This window comes from Rhododendron vialii, chromosome 13a (assembly GCF_030253575.1).
Source record: "Rhododendron vialii isolate Sample 1 chromosome 13a, ASM3025357v1".
Taxonomy (NCBI): Eukaryota; Viridiplantae; Streptophyta; class Magnoliopsida; order Ericales; family Ericaceae; genus Rhododendron; species Rhododendron vialii.
This window is the reverse complement of record NC_080569.1, coordinates 2,839,388-2,856,940: the sequence shown is the minus strand read 5'-3', so window position 1 is coordinate 2,856,940 and position 17,553 is coordinate 2,839,388. Positions and strand designations below refer to the sequence as shown.

Below are 17,553 nucleotides of genomic sequence, written 5' to 3'. Positions count from 1 at the left end.
GAAGCACGACTCCTTTGAATACTCGCGGTGATTAATTTTTGTATGTCGGCATCCACAGACAAATTAAAAGAATTAGGAAAGTGTAGTCAATGCAAATAATTAAAAGATTAAAGAAGCATATTTGTTGCTAATAAAAGATGAGCACAAAAAGGCTTTTAAAGTATTGGCTAAATTGTTTTTTTTTTTTTTTGAATTGTTGCTTTTCTTATTTATGCATTTTTTCCTCCAAGAAGGTAGAAGTTTAAAACCATACTTCAGCTACATATATATGAAGCTACTTTATTTTGATTATTACTTAAAGAAATAGTTTTTAAAAATTCTTTCTTTCTTTTTAAGTGCACTACATCAAACCCAACAAGGCCCTTCTATTTCAATCAATTTGGTTGGTCATACAAAAGCCCATTTTACATTTTACACTTCTTGAAAATTTTTCCAAAATAGTTCAGAAAAAGTTTGCCAAATTAAGTTAAAAAGTGATTCATCAGAATTACACAAAAAGAATTTACAAGATAAATCTATCTATATCCAAATGTCCAAGGCCAACTGATCAAAAAGGAAAAGAAAATTGAAACGTACTGAGGAAGGATGTGAAGACGAAATTGGAAAAAAAAAATGCGATTGCACGAAAGAATATCCCTCGTGCCTATTCCAAGTCTAGGGTAAACGCATGCTATGAAGGATCATTTGCACAACTTTCTCAAAATACAGATTTGCACAAAACCAGAGAGAGAAAGAGAGAGGGGTCATAGTTCCTTACGCAATTCAGCTGCTGCTTTTTCCTTCCACAACTATCTATCCTCGCTATCTCCAAGAATCTTTCACGACAGGCCGCAAAGACTGGGTATTTAAGGTCAATATCTTCTCTCCTCGTACAACACTCTATTTGTAATTTGACCGACTTAAAGTTGTGATTACTGAAAATTATTCAGAACCCAATCTCCATTTTGTTGAATTCATTGTGGGTTTTGCCCAAATCCGTTGAATTTCTGATGTGGGTGCGATTTCTGTTGCAGTGCTGGTTTGTGGGGTATGAATGTTAGGGTTTCAATGTCAATTTGGTGTATATTTCTGGGTTCTCCTTCATTTTGATGTTCCGTTTGTAGTTATGTAAAATAGATTTGATACAAGAATAGGTATTTTGGTTGTTTATGCTTGTCTATGGCGTTTGGATTTTTTATTAGGGTATTCTTGTATTTGCCATGCATTGAGATTATTTCAGAGTAAGGGTTATGGCGATATGGTAGTTAGGCCAAGTTCGGATCGTGATTGCGGCAACTTCGAAGTGTCCTTAGTCTCCTAGAGTGATTTTGATGTCCTAGTCCTGCTTTTATCAATCCAAAGCAATGAAATTTCATGTTCAGTTAAACTGCCTTAATATTTTGAGGGGTATAAGTTTTTAGTTACAGCCCCTTTGGATGAAGTGATTTCAAGAGAAAAAAAGAAAGAAAGGGTTTTGGTTTCTAGCCAAATCACTCATTTGGATCGACTATTTTGGTGAGAAATGGAGAGAAAAGTACAAAATAAAATGTTTTGATTGGCTCCTCCCCTTTCTCACCCAATCTCATCAAAAATGGTGAGATTTTGTGAGAAAGGACTCCTCTTTCTTATCTCACCCTTTCTCACCATCCAAAGGGGCTGTTAGTGTTTAAGTGAAGGATTATAAATTCTCGGCCTCCTGTTTTGTCATTCCTGAGCTCCTGAGCTCTAGGTCATCTGATGGGATTACAGGATTAGAAATGTGATCTTGATTTATGCGAGGGTCAGAGGGAGGCCTTGGAGCTTCTTGGTCACCTGCTGCCTACTCACCCAAATCACAATATTTTTGGCTTTTGGGTCAAAAGAGGACATGCAGTAAACAGAATTAGACCTAATTCACCATCTGGGGTTCCGGATCTGCTCTATTTATAGGGATAGCCTTATCAATTGTAGCATATTTGGCACGAAGAAATGGGCGTGTGAATGTAACAGCCAATAACGATATCAAGGCTTCTGTGGGCCATCCGGTTCTTGATCTTCCCCTCAATCCGTCCAGACATTGCAGATGCTAGATGCTTCTTCTTGGAGTCGTTTTAAAGTTGTTAACAATACATTTTGTTTTCTGAGAATCATTGAAGTATTTGGTTTGCTTGTGTAGTTGCATGCATACAGATGTACTAAGGGGGTGTTCCAACTTTCAAAAAAGAAGGTTTTGGAAAAAAGAATGTAATTTCAAGCCCAAAAATCACCTGTTTACGCAAATAATTTTTCTATCAATATGGATCTTGTTTGATAGATTTCATTGAGATATTTTATACGGTGCAAAAAAAATCAAAAAATTATTTTTCATTTTCATTATATTTGAATTTAAAAATTGAAGAAAAAATACTTTTTAAAAAAGATGGTTAGTTGGAACACCACCTAAGAAAAATGAACACAGATTCCTCATGAAATTATGAAGCCACAACTCTTTGAATCTATTTCTTTGTTCTTGAACAAATGTTTGATCAGTTATATCATCTTCTGAAATGTCAGACACATCGACGCATCTTGTTGAATATTCAATCATATCAGATGGCAGTTATATCCTAAAGTGTGTAGCTATTGCATTTACAATGAGGAATTATATGTTAATTTCACAATTGGAAGCATCCATTTAGTTACCATATTATTGTGTCTATGCAAGGTGCCCATCTGTGCCTCAACTGAAAGCTGGCCTGTTAATTGATAGCTTTGTGGTTTATCACACAGGGATGCAACAAACCATTAGCTAACCTACAGAATATACTACATTTACTTGGTTATGGCGCATCTCCTCCGTGCCATGCACATTTGAGAGTTTGTCCATCTCATGTTTGCATTGTTCTTCCCTTCATCAGTCATTTTTTTAATTTTCCATTTCTTTCTTTGACATGTGTCTAGGACATCTTATCAATCCTTTAGCATAAAGCCTAGCAGAAGAAAAAATACTGGGAAGTTTATTAAAATGAAATTCAATTTTCTTTGTTAGAAGGTATTAACTTAATGAAAACCATATGGGATGCTTTTGGTGTTACTTATGTCCCTATTTGATAGATTATCAATGTGCTCATACCCACTACCTCAATTCTCATGCAATAATGGCAGTTCTTCCTCCTATTGGCATTTCAGATAATGCCATCACATGTTGATGGAGAACACAGTTTCAACAGATCCACCAGTAACCATCATGTCTAGTCTACTTGAAGGACTCCCTGACGCAGTTGCCCTTGGGTGCCTTGCACGAGTACCATTCTATCTTCACCCAAAGTTAGAGCTTGTATCCCATTCCTGGCGAGCTGCTGTCCGCAGCCCGGAGCTATTCAAAGCCCGAAAGGAGGTCAATTCATCGGAGGACTACTTATGTGTTTGTGCATTTGACCCTGAGAATCTTTGGCAGCTTTATGACCCTCGCAGAGACCATTGGATCACTCTTCCGGTTCTCCCTTCAAAAATCAGACAACTTGCCAACTTTGGAGTCGTCTCCGCCGACGGGAAGCTTTTTGTGCTTGGCGGCGGTAGCGATGCCGTGGACCCATCGACAGGGGACCACGACGGGATTTTTGCCACCGATGAGGTCTGGTCGTACGACCCCGTTAGCCGTCTGTGGGCCTCACGGGCTCCCATGCTTGTGCCCCGTGCCCTGTTCGCGTGTTGCGTTTTGGATGGAAAGATTGTTGTGGCCGGCGGTTTCACTAGCTTCCGGAAATCGATCTCCAAAGCAGAAATTTATGATCCCGAGAAGGATGTGTGGGGTCCACTACCCGATCTCCCCTACACTCACAACACTTCGTGTTCCGGAGTTGTTATTAGGGGTCGGGTCCATGTGTTGCACAAGGGTTTGTCGACTGTGCAGGTTTTGGATGGTTTGAACCACGGTTGGACAGTTCAAGACTACGGTTGGCTCCAGGGTCCAAAGGCGGTTGCAAGGGAATCGCTATATGTGATGAGTCATGGAATTCTTTTCAAGCAAGAAATAGGAGCAAGGAAGATAGTGGCTTCAGCATCGGAGTTCAGGAGGAGAATTGGGTTTGCGATGATTGCGTTGGGGAACGATATTTATGTGATTGGAGGGGTGATTGGGCCAGAGCGATGGAATTCGGGCATCACGAAACTGTCCGATGTCAACGTTTTAACTATCGGAACTGAGAGACCAATTTGGCGCCGGGTCGCTCCTATGACAAGATGTAATGGAACTATTCTGGGTTGTACACAGCTGAGAATTTAGGTCCTGGTTTGTTTGGGTTTTGTTGCTTTGTTGTAAGAATTGTGCTCCCTTTTTTTGTAAGCTTTCAGTTCCCTCCTACTTGGAAGGGGGTAGGAATGAGCTTTTCACCAGCCTTGTGTTGTTTGTAAACCATAACCTCTGGCCTTGTGAAGCAGGCAAAAATTGAATCTCCCTTACTTATGGTTGTTATTTTATTTGTTTATTCCTTATGGTGGTAATTTTAAGGAAGATTGATATTTGTCCTCTTCATTTCTTTCCTTTCATCTATGCCCAGATGCAAGTTAGTTTTCCCTTATTGAGCCCCTGCATTGTTGTTTCTTGCACTTGGAATAAGACTCCACAAGTCTAACAGGTTTTCGGGTATGTTTTCAATGTTTGACTCCACTGTGAAATTTAAAGGAGGATGTCTGGAATTTGTCGCAGTGATTCAATTCAGGGAGTCCTGGCAGGGACTGTAAATTGCTTTTCCCGGTTCAAAAGTAAGGTGGGGACTGCATACCCTTTTCCCCCTGGATTAATTTGGACGTCACCTAGCTAAATAAGACTTGAAATCTTCTTTTCTGTTTATATTTCCAGGTATTTTCGCTTCCGTTCTGATATAAACTCCTATACTAGCTGCACTTGTATATCTAAGCATTAGGAATGGTAGTCTATTACGCCTACAAGCTCGCTAGAAGGATAACATGGGAAACAAAAAATTACGCCACGCAATTCAAATCCATCTTTTTTGTTCCGTCGTGCATAAGATATTAGAGAGTTTCACACAGAGTGTGTAGGCATGATGAGTAATTGTGATTGCTTTGTGGGCTCCTTCTACCACTGCTGTTTTTTAGCTTTCATGCTAATCAAGGAGTCATGCTGTTTATCCACAATGGGTTGCGTCATTTTGTTGATAAAGATCCTTGTATGTATGTGTTTCTCTTTTGTGTCTTCTTATCCTTTTTGCTAATCTGTCACACCCCAACTCGTCAATCAATCAATCGAGTAATTGTTACTTATAGAGCACTTCTATTACCATTTGAAAGACGGCTTGACCCGACTGAAATACTCAACATCAGTTTTCTTAATTCATACGATACGGGCCTCTGATGTAAAAGACTTGGGTATTTGTCATTGAATTTTCTGGTAAATTGTAATTGTTGAACACATAGGCCAAAAAGTTGTGCCAAACATATTAACTACAACCTGTGCAGGTAGAAAATTTTTCGTATGTTGAACTAATCAGAAGTCAAGTCATTCCCAAACACTGCAATATCGAAAGTTCTTGGTAAGGGCATATCACCAGCCCCCCCAAAAGGCCTCCATCGGAGCCATGTTACCTCCACGCGGGTTCTGCAATCAGGACGACTAATCTTGGGAACCGACCAAAATGAAGATTTCTGTTTTGCGTCACATGGAAGTATAATCTGCTCCAAAAACTCTGCCAAATAAAACCGAAACACTAATATCGCATTCCAAGCACCACCAATTAGCCGGCTTTTCAATGAGAAGAGTTCAACTCATGCCTATAGAAACTTAAGATCCAATCTCCCAACGTTATATTAATTGATCATCCATTCCATTTCCAAGCAATGTGCCATGTTCGAGGTCTGTCAAGTGTGGCCTTTTTTGGGATCTATCATCGCACGACCTTTTATTTGGGTCTGTCAGCATGGGGTGTTAATTAAATTTTTTACAATATGGGATGGAATGAGCTATGCTCTGATATTATGTAGAAACTTTATATACAACACATTCTACTCCCAAGGGATGTGGATTCCATAACAATGACCATCCAAGGTGTCCAAAGAAAAAAACTAGTACAAATTATGACAAGCCACAGTACATCACCAAGAACAAGGACCAGTTTCTGTTCAGAAATCCGCCAGACAACACTGTGACTACTGGGAATGCCAAAAACTAAGAAATTAACATAGCAGTTCAAACTTACTATTTAAAAGACCAAATCAGCCACCATCTACCTCCAATAAACCCAAGGATAAACATAACCCCGGGGAAGGTAATGGCAACTTTTGTGCATACCAACTGCGATATGGATCTACAGAAGTCTTAATAACAAAACAGAGGTATCAAAACATGAAAGCGACATGCCGAAACTGACCCAATAAACTAGAAAATGAAAGCGACACCCGTCAATAACATATCTTGGTTGAGTAACGACCACCAGAAGTTCTTCCACTGGCTCCCTTCCCAAACTGCCAAACCAAAAAGAGTGGAAGAGATAAATTATTAGCAACTATTTTGATACTTTAAGACAAAGAAATGAAGAAAGTTATGCAGAAAAATAATACTCTGGAAGTCCTTACCTTGTGAATAGCTTGCAATGATCAACGACCTCAAAGGACAACAGGACTTGCATGAACACTATAAAGACTGAAGGAGAAAGTGGCATTACCAACTCTCAGAAACAAAGACACCAAAGGCGCTTATAATTGGATGGTGCGACACAGACTACCAAAGGGGAGCTGCACACTCAAGAGCAGAAGCGACATCTAACTATACTTCCCTTCCTACTTTCCCTTTCAAAAAACAGGAAAGATGGTCAAGGGGAAGCAACACTCTCTCAGAGTGAAGTCATAGGAGTCAGATCCAACTCCGAGAAGAAAACAGAAGAAATGGTGCAACCAAAGAGAAAGAGATGAACGCAAGCCTATTTCAGCTACTTGAACGAAACATGTGAGGTAGAAGAAAGCAAAGGAATGTCTGGGAAACCAATTCAGGCAAGATTAAACAAAAGTACACCTATATCGGACAAGCAACATACTGACTCTAGAGTCCTAATTGAGGGCCAAAGATGACTGTAACAAGAACAGAACAAAGTCCTAGAGAAACTGAGTAAGTAATCTAGTTAGGATCCTACAGTATATACACAAAGTGAGGAAAAAACCACAATCCTGTGAGAATACAGAAAGACCAGGTATCATGATATCATTGATCAATTTAACTGTAGTTCCTGTTAAGCCGAATGGATAATCATTCAAAGTCTTCAACCCCCAACAACCGACTGTGCAAATTAGGCACTTCAAATAGCAAACTCCCATCCATTTATTTCCTTCTGCCATTAAACAATTGCATCAAGCAGCCATCAGTGTCACATAACCCCAACTACGCCTTGAGAAGACAGGCATAAACAGAGCACACATCACATGTCCGCATTATATCTGGAGATTGTCGACCAACCCATCCATCACTATTCTCATACCCCACCACTACAAACCACTGGAATTAAGTTCTTGACAGTCGCACTACCAAGTAATTTATTCACTCTATGTACACAATCTACCACTACAAAAGTCTGGAAAATACTTTTATTTACAGGAGCCCGAAGCTCCTCATACTTCATTCGTCCTCAATGTCAAGATTGAGAATGCGACGCAGGTTCTTAGTCGCAGAGTCATCGCTGTTAAACACATCTCTAGAAAAAGAGGTGGCACGGTCCCTCGTAGGGGAAGGGGGAGCAGACTTGGCCACGGGGTGAAAACTGATATCAGAGGCCGATGACGAAGGCAGGTTAAGCGAGGCACTTCTTTTTGGCCGGAGTGAGAATTTGGGTATGGGCAAAGAACTAGGTTCGGGAGAGTTGGAATACGCTGGTCCAGCCCAAAGCTCAGAGTAAAGAGATTCACCGTAAAAACCCTCCTTATCACGATTCACTTTGACGTTAACAGAAACGGGGATACTACCAATCGTCATAAATCCATTCAAGCGGTCAGATTCCTCAGAGTGATGGGGATAAACAAATGGCAATGGGGTTTTCGGTGACGACGAATAAGAACATGCTTCCTTAGTTATAGGAGTAGTACAATCCAATAACGGGTTTGCGCTTATACCGAAATCCGACTGGAAAGTTGGATTGCGATGCTGAGCAACAAGAAGAAGAGTTTCCATCATAATCACTGAGTCAACTAGTATTTACTCACTCCAAGTTAGCCAGTTCCTAAAACGTTAAAACCTAAAATCCACGTCTAAAGCATCTACCAAGGGTCCAAACACGAAAAATCACAGCTTTAAGTGAAATTGAAACAGGGTTTTAGATCTTCTCCATAACCACCAAAATCTGAGCAAATTGACGTTGAATTCAGTAAATCCAGACCATACGTCAAGCATATATGTTGATCACCAAAACCTACAGCACAAATCCCGTCGGCCTATTCAACAATCAGATTATCAAGGAAGCAGATAAGAAAAAATGGGGGAAAAAAAAGAAGAAGAAACTTTTAGAATAGTCAGTTGAATTTCATTTCCTGAGAGAAAGATGAGAAATTTTACCAGAACAGGGAAGAAAGTTGCAGTGAAGTGATGTCGATGACTGGATTCAGATGAACACGGAAGAATTTTTTTAGTAGAATTCTGATCGTCTCAAGTAAACTAGCGGGGGGTAGTGTGATTTCTACGTGGCCATTGGAAGTTGAGCCTCTGAGTTTCCGAGAACCAGAATATCCTGAAAATGACTCGGTTTTCACGTTTAATGGAGTCATGGGAGTTTCTGGTGCCACGCTCAAAGTATCTCATCGCACCCACACACACACACACAAAAACGACTTTATTTGGCTTTACGATTTTCTCCCTTTGATTCAAAGTAAGGAGTATTAAAGTTAAAGATTAAAATTTCAAATTCAAATCTGGATAACTAAACTCACCCACCCTCACTACTCCAGCCCTTATCTTTTCTCTCTTCTTTCGTAAACACCGTCACACGAGACTCTCTTTTTCTTTCCTTGCATTACTTCATTGTCTTTAGTTATTCTAAACCTGAAACCCTTTTTTTTTTTATCATCACAATAAATCTTTTTATTGTTATAGTTATTGGTGGTGTCGTCATTACTAGTTGTTTATCCTTCGTCTTTCTTTTTCTTTTACAGATTTTATAAAACTCAAGGGTAAAAAATGTGTGGAATTTTTCATAAAGGTGTAAGGTGTCTACTAGCAAAGAGAAAAGGACGGGATTGGGGTCATCGAGGAAGGTAAGCTATGGGGTTGTGAGGGACAAACCATATTGATATAGTAGGAGTAAGGATTAATGACAAGAGGCAATGAAAGTAGAGAATGGCGACAAGTGATGGTAGGTGGTAGGTGACGAAAGCTGGTGTAAAGAGAGGTAACAAGAATTGAGATATTGAAGTTGTAAAATAAGAAAATTGTTAAGAAATGGCCAATAATGCAACTTCAAAAAAAAAATTAAAGGACATAGATATTGATAAATTCGAAAATGATTGATTACAAAAAGATTCCAGAAATGGTGGAAGAAAAACACTCCTCATATGACAGAGTTCAAAATTTCATAAATCTATACCTTATAGACTATGATATCGTCTGATTTTCCGGCTTCTCCCATAATAAAATACTTCATCTGTCCCAAAAAATTAGTCCACTTTGAAAAAGACGTGCAAATTTGGATCAAAAAAAAGGAAGTGCTCCTGTCCTTAATTTTTTTACTTCTTAACACCAAATTAAAGAATTCATTGACCTCTTTAATTCATTATCAAGAAATTCTAAAGTTTATAAACGGATGTACCTCAATTTTTAATCGCAAATTATATGTCCTTTCATAGTGGATTTTAACTTTTGGGATGGATGGAGTACTAAACAAAAAGCAGATGTTCCTACGAGGAATTTGATGGGTGCATTTAAACAATTATCCCTACCTCAAGGGCAGTTGCGTCATTAGCCATTAGAACCTATACGTGTCGGACACTCGGACCCATAAAAGTCGTGCAAATTTGTCGGGGCTGAAAGAATGGTAAAGTTAAAAGGTTAGGTTGGGTCATGGTCTTTACCGGAGAGCAAGAGGGTAATTTCACGTATCAACTCGATAGATAATTGTTGACTAATGAGAGACATAATGAATCTTTAAACACACATACACAATATCCAAACTCCCGATATGGGTTGGGTCATGGTCAATGTTAAGGTAAACTTGTTTAAATTCTGTACTTCTCTTACAAAAATAAATCATTTAATAAAGATACAAAAGAAAGTAACATTAAAAAAAAAAAAAAAGTAACCCCTTAATAAAGGTTAAAAGCACAAAGATAAATCATACTAGTAGTGGAGTATTTATTTCCTTCCGAAAACAAAAGCAGACCTGAAACAAAAAGTTTACCAAGTGGATGCTTTGCTTATTGCACTTCCAAAAGGAGAAAAACAAAGTGGATGCTTTGCTTTTTGCATGGGCCCTGGACGGTAACAAGATGGAGGGTGGAATAAAGCTTCTTTTTTTTTTTTTTTGTGTTCAGGTGTTTAGACCAACTTATGCATATGCGAACTAATTTTGGAGAGAGAGAGAATTATTTTAAGGTCCTTTGTTGGCAACAAACAAGACAAATGGAATCCAATAAACAATATGTAACGGTAAATTAAAGGAAAATGAAGTTATTGTCCGAATCGATACAAAAAATGATATTTTTCGCAGCCAAATCTCATAAAAGTTAGTAGTACTATATTACTCCTCGAGAAAGATATTTAAATTTGACACGGATCCACGGTAATAATCTGAATTATTAATCTTGTGCATCCCTCAAAAGAAAATACCTCTATAAAAAAACCAACTTTATCAAGGCTCCTGATTTTGCCACTCCTTTTTTGTTAACGTCATTCCCCTGCAAGTGTATTTTTTGACCAAAAATATATTTGCAAGAGAGGAGCGTTAACAAAAAAGGGGTGACAAAATCATTTCCCTTTTATCAAATATCCAAAAGCACAGTAACAACTACTACGTTTTTTTACACAATTGGCCCCTTAAAGTTTAAAATTATTTTTTCCATAAGTAACCTATCAATTGTTCCTGTACTTGTCCATGTTCGATCAAATTAATGTTTTTCAATTCAGGACTTAAACAATTTGACCGTGTTCATTTTAAAATTCAAGATTTTGAATTTTCTCTCAGCACACGGTCTCTAATAAATTTCTTTCAATTATTACTCTGATTTATCTCTCTAGTATCTACTCATTATCCAAAATCCCAAAACGAACAAGCCTGCTTTGGATTATCAATGTGGTTCCAGAACAGGGCTTGACCCACTTTTTATTCTTGTTGTTTTAATCTCTCCGATTTATTTCTTCTTAAGTAATTAAGAATTAGCACATAGAATCTCTTGTGATGTGATAAAAAAAGAAGAGGAGAAAAAACCCTTGTGATGATCTTGCTCTATAAAAGCTAGTTGGACTGCCCAAGAGTTGAGCCCATTGCTTGCCATTTCAGGCTTTGATGAATCACCTGTGGAAATATAGGCCGAGGCCGCAAGGTAGATAAGTAGATAACCCAATTGTCTACGCATTACCAGGCCCTGATTTTCGACAATCCAAACCCGCTTGGCAAGAAAAATGGAAAACGACACAATGGCCGCGAACTTCAAGAACCTGGCCGCGAGCTTTGGAAAAGTGGCCGCAAGCTTATTCCACGTGGCTGCAAACTTCTACAATGTGGTCGTGAGCTTTGGCAAAATGGCCGCCAACATATAGATAACCTGGCCGCAATGCTGTACTTTTTAACCAGCAAAATAATTCCATCGATTCTTCGCTGGATTCGGTGGTACAACAATGATCAGATCTATTAAGGAAGCAGATATATAAGAGAAAAACTGAATTAATCACTATAGCGCTGAAGGAAATGAAAAAAAAAAAAAAAAAACGTTAAACAAACTGTTGGGTATGTATCATTTTTCTCATAGAAAGTTGAGAAATTTTACATGAACGGACCAGGAAATTGCAGTGAAGTGATGTTGATGACTGAATCCAGAATACGAAACAAGTGATTGGTCTAAAAGTTGGGATTTTAATCATTTCAGTGTGGTAGTAGTCGTGTGATTTCTTATTCTTAAGCCATTGGAAGCTAAGTCATATAATGCGTGGGCGAGCGTGAAAGTGTCTTTCAAAAACCTCTCAAACAACTAAAATTCGTGAGTGCGAAGATGAGAGGGTGAGCGCAGAGTAAAAATTTAGAGCAAAAGCGAATGCTATTTTGAATAATTACGTGACTATACGAGTGGAAGTTGAGCCCCATGAGTTACCAGAATCCCACAGGGTCTGAAACGACTCAGTACTTCGTTTTATGGTGCCATTTTCACCCTTTAACCAAATCATTTCAGATTACACGGGATGCAGTCAACACACAAGCCCATCTCCAATACTAAATTTTGTTCAATGCGAATAATAGTACTCAGCAATAAGCTTTTCAATGTGAATGAATCGAATCATCAAAATGAAAGTGAACCGAGGCCGGAATTGTCTGGATTACAAGGGATGCAGTTTACACACAAGCCGTCTCCAATATTAAATTCTGTTCATGAAGCTTTCAAGTGGAAATTAATAAGGTCGGTTTGATATTATAGCATCTTGAATTAGCTTATCGATCATCATCATCATATATTCATGATTAAAATATGTTTGGGGCTTTTGTTGGGGGAATGAATAGGACATCTTCTTCCTTAATATATCCTTTCAAATTCTTTTGTTTCTCAACCTATTATTAATTTGACCGAAAAGGACTTGTAACCTCCTTGACAATATTAAAAGGCCACGCTAATTAACACTTCTTAAATCATGGACCCCTTTTTAAATTCATATATATACCATGTATCATTATTAACCTAATAGCATCTCTAAGAGCTCTTTAAGAATTTCTATTAAAATCGTACAAAATTAGTGGTAATAGCGCGCAGAACCCATTTTTTTATGTGTAAATGAGCCAAGCATAACACTCCTCAGCTCAAAAAAAAAAAAAAACTCAGCTCATTTCTATAAGCTCGGCTCGTTTAGTAAATTGACAAGGTGTGAGTCATTTAAAAACAAAATCATATATGAGCTCGAGCTTTGGGCTCGTTTAATAAATCAGTTGAGCTTAAACACTACAAAGTTCGGCCCGGCTCTTTTGCATCCTTGCCTACCTATCAAATAGAAACAAACTTGAGCTTTGGGCTTATTTTGTAAACGAGCCGAGCTCAAACACTACAAAGCTCGATTCGACTGGTTTGCACGTACTCCTGCCTACCTATCAAATAGAAGCGACAAAATGCAATAAGATCTTATGAAACTAAAATAACAAGAAGCAAACTGTGTTTTGCAGTGAGAATTATTACTTGAAGTATTAGAAACATGTTGAGTACGTATTAAGAAATATAATTAACCTAGTCCGAATATCTGAATTATAAAAAAAATTATTAAACAATGTAAAGAAATCAAGATCTCAATTAGTATGATTTATGATATCTCTTCGTCGAGAATCTCTCTCTCTTACTTATTTGGGTGCGCCGATGTATTAAAAATTTAAAATCATGGCATGCAAACTAGAGTAAGCACTTCTTTCAATGTCAAGATATATGTAAATAAATAAATAACTAAATAATAAGCATGCGGATCAAAAAAAAATAATAATAAGCATGAGGCAACACCGATGTGAGAGATAGTGATAAATTAGTGGCATATACTTTGGATCTAGTCATGGATTTAGAACATTGACTGTGTTACATTATGTTCGACCTAATTAAGATCTACCAGGCTAGCAATATCGTTGACCGGGACCTTTCTACCATTGGCTGCTTAACGTACAGCTGGCGGCATGTTTTCAGCTGATCCTAGCTAGCTACATATAGAATTGTTTTTTCTGTTAAATATTATTTAAAAGGAAAATTAAACTCATTAATTTTGCGGGATTGATACACTTGCAACAAAATTACTAACTTATAAAGTTATTCAATGAGTCATTAATTGTCTCTCTCTACTATCAAAGTTTTGTCAAAAACGTGTCGTGTGAGTTGGGAATATGTTTGTGGGTGGTCCAAAATTGAACAATTGGACGTTAGATTATGGTGATATTCATAATGTTTGGTGTTTATTAAAGATGGAGAAGAAAGTTAGATATTAGGAAATCCCGAGGGGTCGATCGAGTGGTCTTAATCTGGGACATAGATATTTGCTTCATTCTAAGGTCTCAGGTTCGATTTTCCTTGACAATAACTTTTGGGATTATCTCATCCTCGTGCGAAAGCGTGTAAAATGGTTGTGGAAGGGCGCTATAGGGATTAGTCCAAGGTGCTTACAAGCTGACCCGAGACACCCTGCATTACTCACGAAATAAAAAATAAAATAGCTATTAGGATAAAGAAAATTCACGTCTTTTCCTACAATATACTATACATTACTTTATGTCCTATAATTGAAGGCTGTTTTGCATTTTCAGAAACATGCATAAAACCTGGAAACTTCCACGAAAGTCCCCTTTTTCGGTTACATGCAAATTTGGACCATTTTAAATTGAAAAGAAAAAATAAGTTATATATAGAGAAAAATGAAAAAGAAGTTACTATAGAAACGTCAATATGCACAGTGGATTGATTTTTGTACTTTACATTTTTTGTAAATGCATTAACAAAATTAACTTTTAGTACTAGTAATTAAAGGGTACATATAACACAATTGTCAAAGGCCCAGACAAAATAAACGGCAAATTCTGAAGTGCATTTAGAAGAAAGTGAAGTGCGGCAATTATTCTTCAATAATAAGATTGGCGCTTTTGTTAGCTACTTCCACCGTCTCAAATAATTTGTTCACTTTATGACTTTTATTTGTCCTAATTTTTTTCTGTCTAATTTGAGAAGTTAATGAAACAAATTTTGTAAATTCTCCCTTTTGACTTTTACCTAATAATCATCGGGATTGAAAGAAAGATCTATTTAATTAACGCAACAATATTTTTAATAGTTGGAAGGTAAGTTTTGGAAAGTTGATGATTTAAAAATGTTATCACGTTATTTAAAAAAAAAAAAAAGACAAACAAATTGAAACCAATAGAGTATTGACTATTTTCTAAAACTAGAAACATTTACAAAAAGAAGAAAGAGAGGAGTAGATCAGCGCACCAGTTTCTATTCGAATTTGCGTTATATTCAATTATTCATCGTAGAGCTGGTTTTAGGGTCTTATGATACAATTGATTATCCATCATTCTTGGAACACTACCATGAGATGTTGTATGATTACTTCCCATCACATTAGCGCGGGTTCCATTATCTGATGGATCACTTAACACCTATTGCTCATGACAGTTTTATGAGGCTTTCTATTTTATTTTTTTTTAGATTAATTTCCTAATTTTCCAACAACATAATTTTATGTTATATTTTGAGAAAAATTAATTTTCATAAGCACATTTCTTTTGATCCTAGGTTTATTTTTGTGATTCAGTGCATTAGTAATTCCTAATAAAAAAATATGAGAACAATAATTTCGTGGGACTAATTTTCACCGCTTCCTTTTTTATTATTGAAAGTGTATGTATTTTTCACTAGAAAAGTGTGGATATAAAAAAATTCACTAGAAAAAATGTGGATATAAAAAAATTAGTGTGGAATTATTTTTATAATATAGAAAAAATTCAAATACAACTGTATTTAAAAGTTAAAACTGTAATGTGAGCTTCGATGTATCAAACGGACATGGCACAATTTTCATAAGTTTAATTATTTTGGAAAATTGATTTACACACCCCCTGTCTAATGCACGCATTTTCTTTTTTGTCTATTAGCACGTGAATTTATCAATCAGTCCTTATAATTTACGGTATGAAAAGTGTTTTCAAGGATTGTTTGGTAAATTCAGGTGCTAAAAAATCATTAAAAAAAAAATGTTTGATCAATTTCATTCTTTTACCCGGATTTTCCATGAGTTGATGATTGCACTTGTACTGCGGCGGATTCCCTCTTCCCTTTCTCGCTCTCTCCCTCTCTCTCTCTCTCTCTCTCTCTGAACCCATCTTCCATTTTTTTGGGTATCAAATCTAAACCCAGTTCGATTCTACCAAAAACGCCTCCCCACTCTAAGCTAAGAATATTTATATATACACACCCATATACGTATACCTCTTTCTTTCTTGCAATATTCGTCCAGGTCTCGTCTCAAGACTTTGAACTTCTGCAACACTCATATCTTGATCGATCAAATTTTAGGGTTCCAAATCAAAAACCCCCAAAAAGGGTCCCAAACTTTTCCCTCAACTCGACGCCATGAAGGTCCACCCGGCCCCTCGAAAGCGCAACATCACCCTCCGCTACGACGTCGCTTCCACCCTCTCCGAAGCCACCGCTCTCGCAGCCTGCCGCCAGAAGAAGCTCCGTCGGCTCCCCCACATCTTCGCCAAGGTTCTGGAACTCCCCTTCCGCTCAGACGCCGACGTTTCGATCCAAGAAACCGCCGATTCCTTCCGGTTTGTCGTCAGCACCGACGAGGAAGAAGTCGGCGCCGACGCCAGGGCCCAGACGGTCGAGATCTACCCGGGGGTGACGAAGATCGTGATTAGAGGGAACGGCGACGTCGATTTTGCGGCGGGTGGGCTGGAGCTTGATGTTTGGAGGTTCCGGCTCCCGGCGGCGACGATGCCGGAGATGGCCACCGCCGGTTATAGCGACGGCGAGCTCGTTGTGACGGTGCCTAAAGATGCCAACTTTGAGGGTTTGGATGCTGGTGATGATGAAGGGGGTATTTGGGGTGGACGGCTTGTTCTTGTACAGTAATTCAATACGCTTCTCTCTCTCTCTCTCTCTCTCTCTCTCTCTCTCTCTCTCTGTTTTCGATTTGTGTTTGTTGGAAGTTCAGCTGTCGTTTGAAGTTGATCCTGGAATGTGTTAATGAACGGTTTAACGCTTCAATGAGGAATTGCCTTTCTTTCTGCCCCTTTGGATTGAGGGATTTGATAAGAAAATAAAGGAAAAGATTAGAATTTCTTGCGAATTGAGTAATTTGGCGAGAAATAGAGAGAAAAGTACGAAAGGATATTTTTTGATTGGCTCCGTCCCATTTCTCGCCAAATCTCACCATTTTGCTGAGGTTTGGTGAGAAAAGGCTCCCATTTCTTATCGCACACTTTCTCACAATCCAAAGGTTAGTAGTTGTAGTATTGCGTAAAGCATACTGTTCTTAAGTAGCGTGCTTGAATCTTGTTTAGTTTTATTGTGATTTTCTTTTCGTGTGTGTGCATATTTGCTTGAAAGAAATTTACAGTAGAATGGAAGAGAAAACTGATCTTTACTAAGGATTTCTTGAGTTTGACTCAATATGAACATCGGGATACCCCTACTTTCATCGTATTTGTTGTTGTTGGTTCGCCCCTTGGTTTGGGTTGGGCAGGTTTCAACCTGTCACTAGCCCTCCTTTAAAGTGAGCGGGAGAGTGGTGGATCAGTTTGATCCTATCTAATTCAGAGCTCTATTTTCTTGACTATGCGCCTTGGTAGCCGTTCTGTGTACGTGGGAAAAACAGTACTCGTAGGCAAGTTCTCATTGAATCTGTGAATGTCACTACACACTCTCTGTCGTGAATCGTGGGAAGTTGCATTGAAA

At 38.1% G+C, this 17,553-nt stretch overlaps 3 protein-coding genes across 4 annotated transcripts; 2 read left to right on the top strand and 1 right to left on the bottom strand.

Moving 5' to 3' along the window:
* Positions 1-546: 546 nt before the first annotated feature.
* On the top strand, positions 547-4,471 carry LOC131313500 (F-box/kelch-repeat protein SKIP30). The gene is made up of 2 exons (XM_058341829.1): positions 547-850; positions 3,127-4,471. Exon 2 carries the CDS (start codon positions 3,140-3,142, stop codon positions 4,220-4,222), a length of 1,083 nt encoding a protein of 360 aa, XP_058197812.1. The 5' UTR covers positions 547-850; positions 3,127-3,139; the 3' UTR covers positions 4,223-4,471.
* Positions 4,472-5,959: 1,488 nt separating this feature from the next.
* LOC131313499 (uncharacterized) lies at positions 5,960-8,664 on the bottom strand. Of its 2 annotated transcripts, XR_009196216.1 has the most exons (3): positions 8,492-8,664; positions 6,529-8,370; positions 5,960-6,417 (listed from the first exon to the last, which is right to left on the bottom strand). XR_009196216.1 is itself a non-coding variant. In XM_058341828.1 (2 exons), the coding sequence occupies exon 1, from the start codon at positions 8,111-8,113 to the stop codon at positions 7,562-7,564; it is 552 nt and encodes a 183-aa protein (XP_058197811.1). In that variant the 5' UTR covers positions 8,114-8,429; the 3' UTR covers positions 5,960-6,417; positions 6,529-7,561. The 2 variants fall into 2 exon arrangements, 1 of the variants encoding a protein (XP_058197811.1); XM_058341828.1 differs by lacking the exon at positions 8,492-8,664 and having other exon boundaries at positions 6,529-8,429.
* A 7,208-nt stretch (positions 8,665-15,872) lies between these two features.
* Positions 15,873-16,883, top strand: LOC131313498 (uncharacterized). Its single transcript, XM_058341827.1, has one exon. It carries the CDS (start codon positions 16,222-16,224, stop codon positions 16,726-16,728), a length of 507 nt encoding a protein of 168 aa, XP_058197810.1. The 5' UTR covers positions 15,873-16,221; the 3' UTR covers positions 16,729-16,883.
* The last annotated feature ends 670 nt before the right edge of the window (positions 16,884-17,553 follow it).

What these genes read in the sequence shown, in the direction of transcription:
- LOC131313498 (XM_058341827.1), top strand. Translation starts at nt 16,222, where the DNA reads ATGAAGGTCCACCCGGCCCCTCGAAAGCGCAACATCACCCTCCGCTAC.
- LOC131313499 (XM_058341828.1), bottom strand. Translation starts at nt 8,113, where the DNA reads ATGATGGAAACTCTTCTTCTTGTTGCTCAGCATCGCAATCCAACTTTC.
- LOC131313500 (XM_058341829.1), top strand. Translation starts at nt 3,140, where the DNA reads ATGTTGATGGAGAACACAGTTTCAACAGATCCACCAGTAACCATCATG.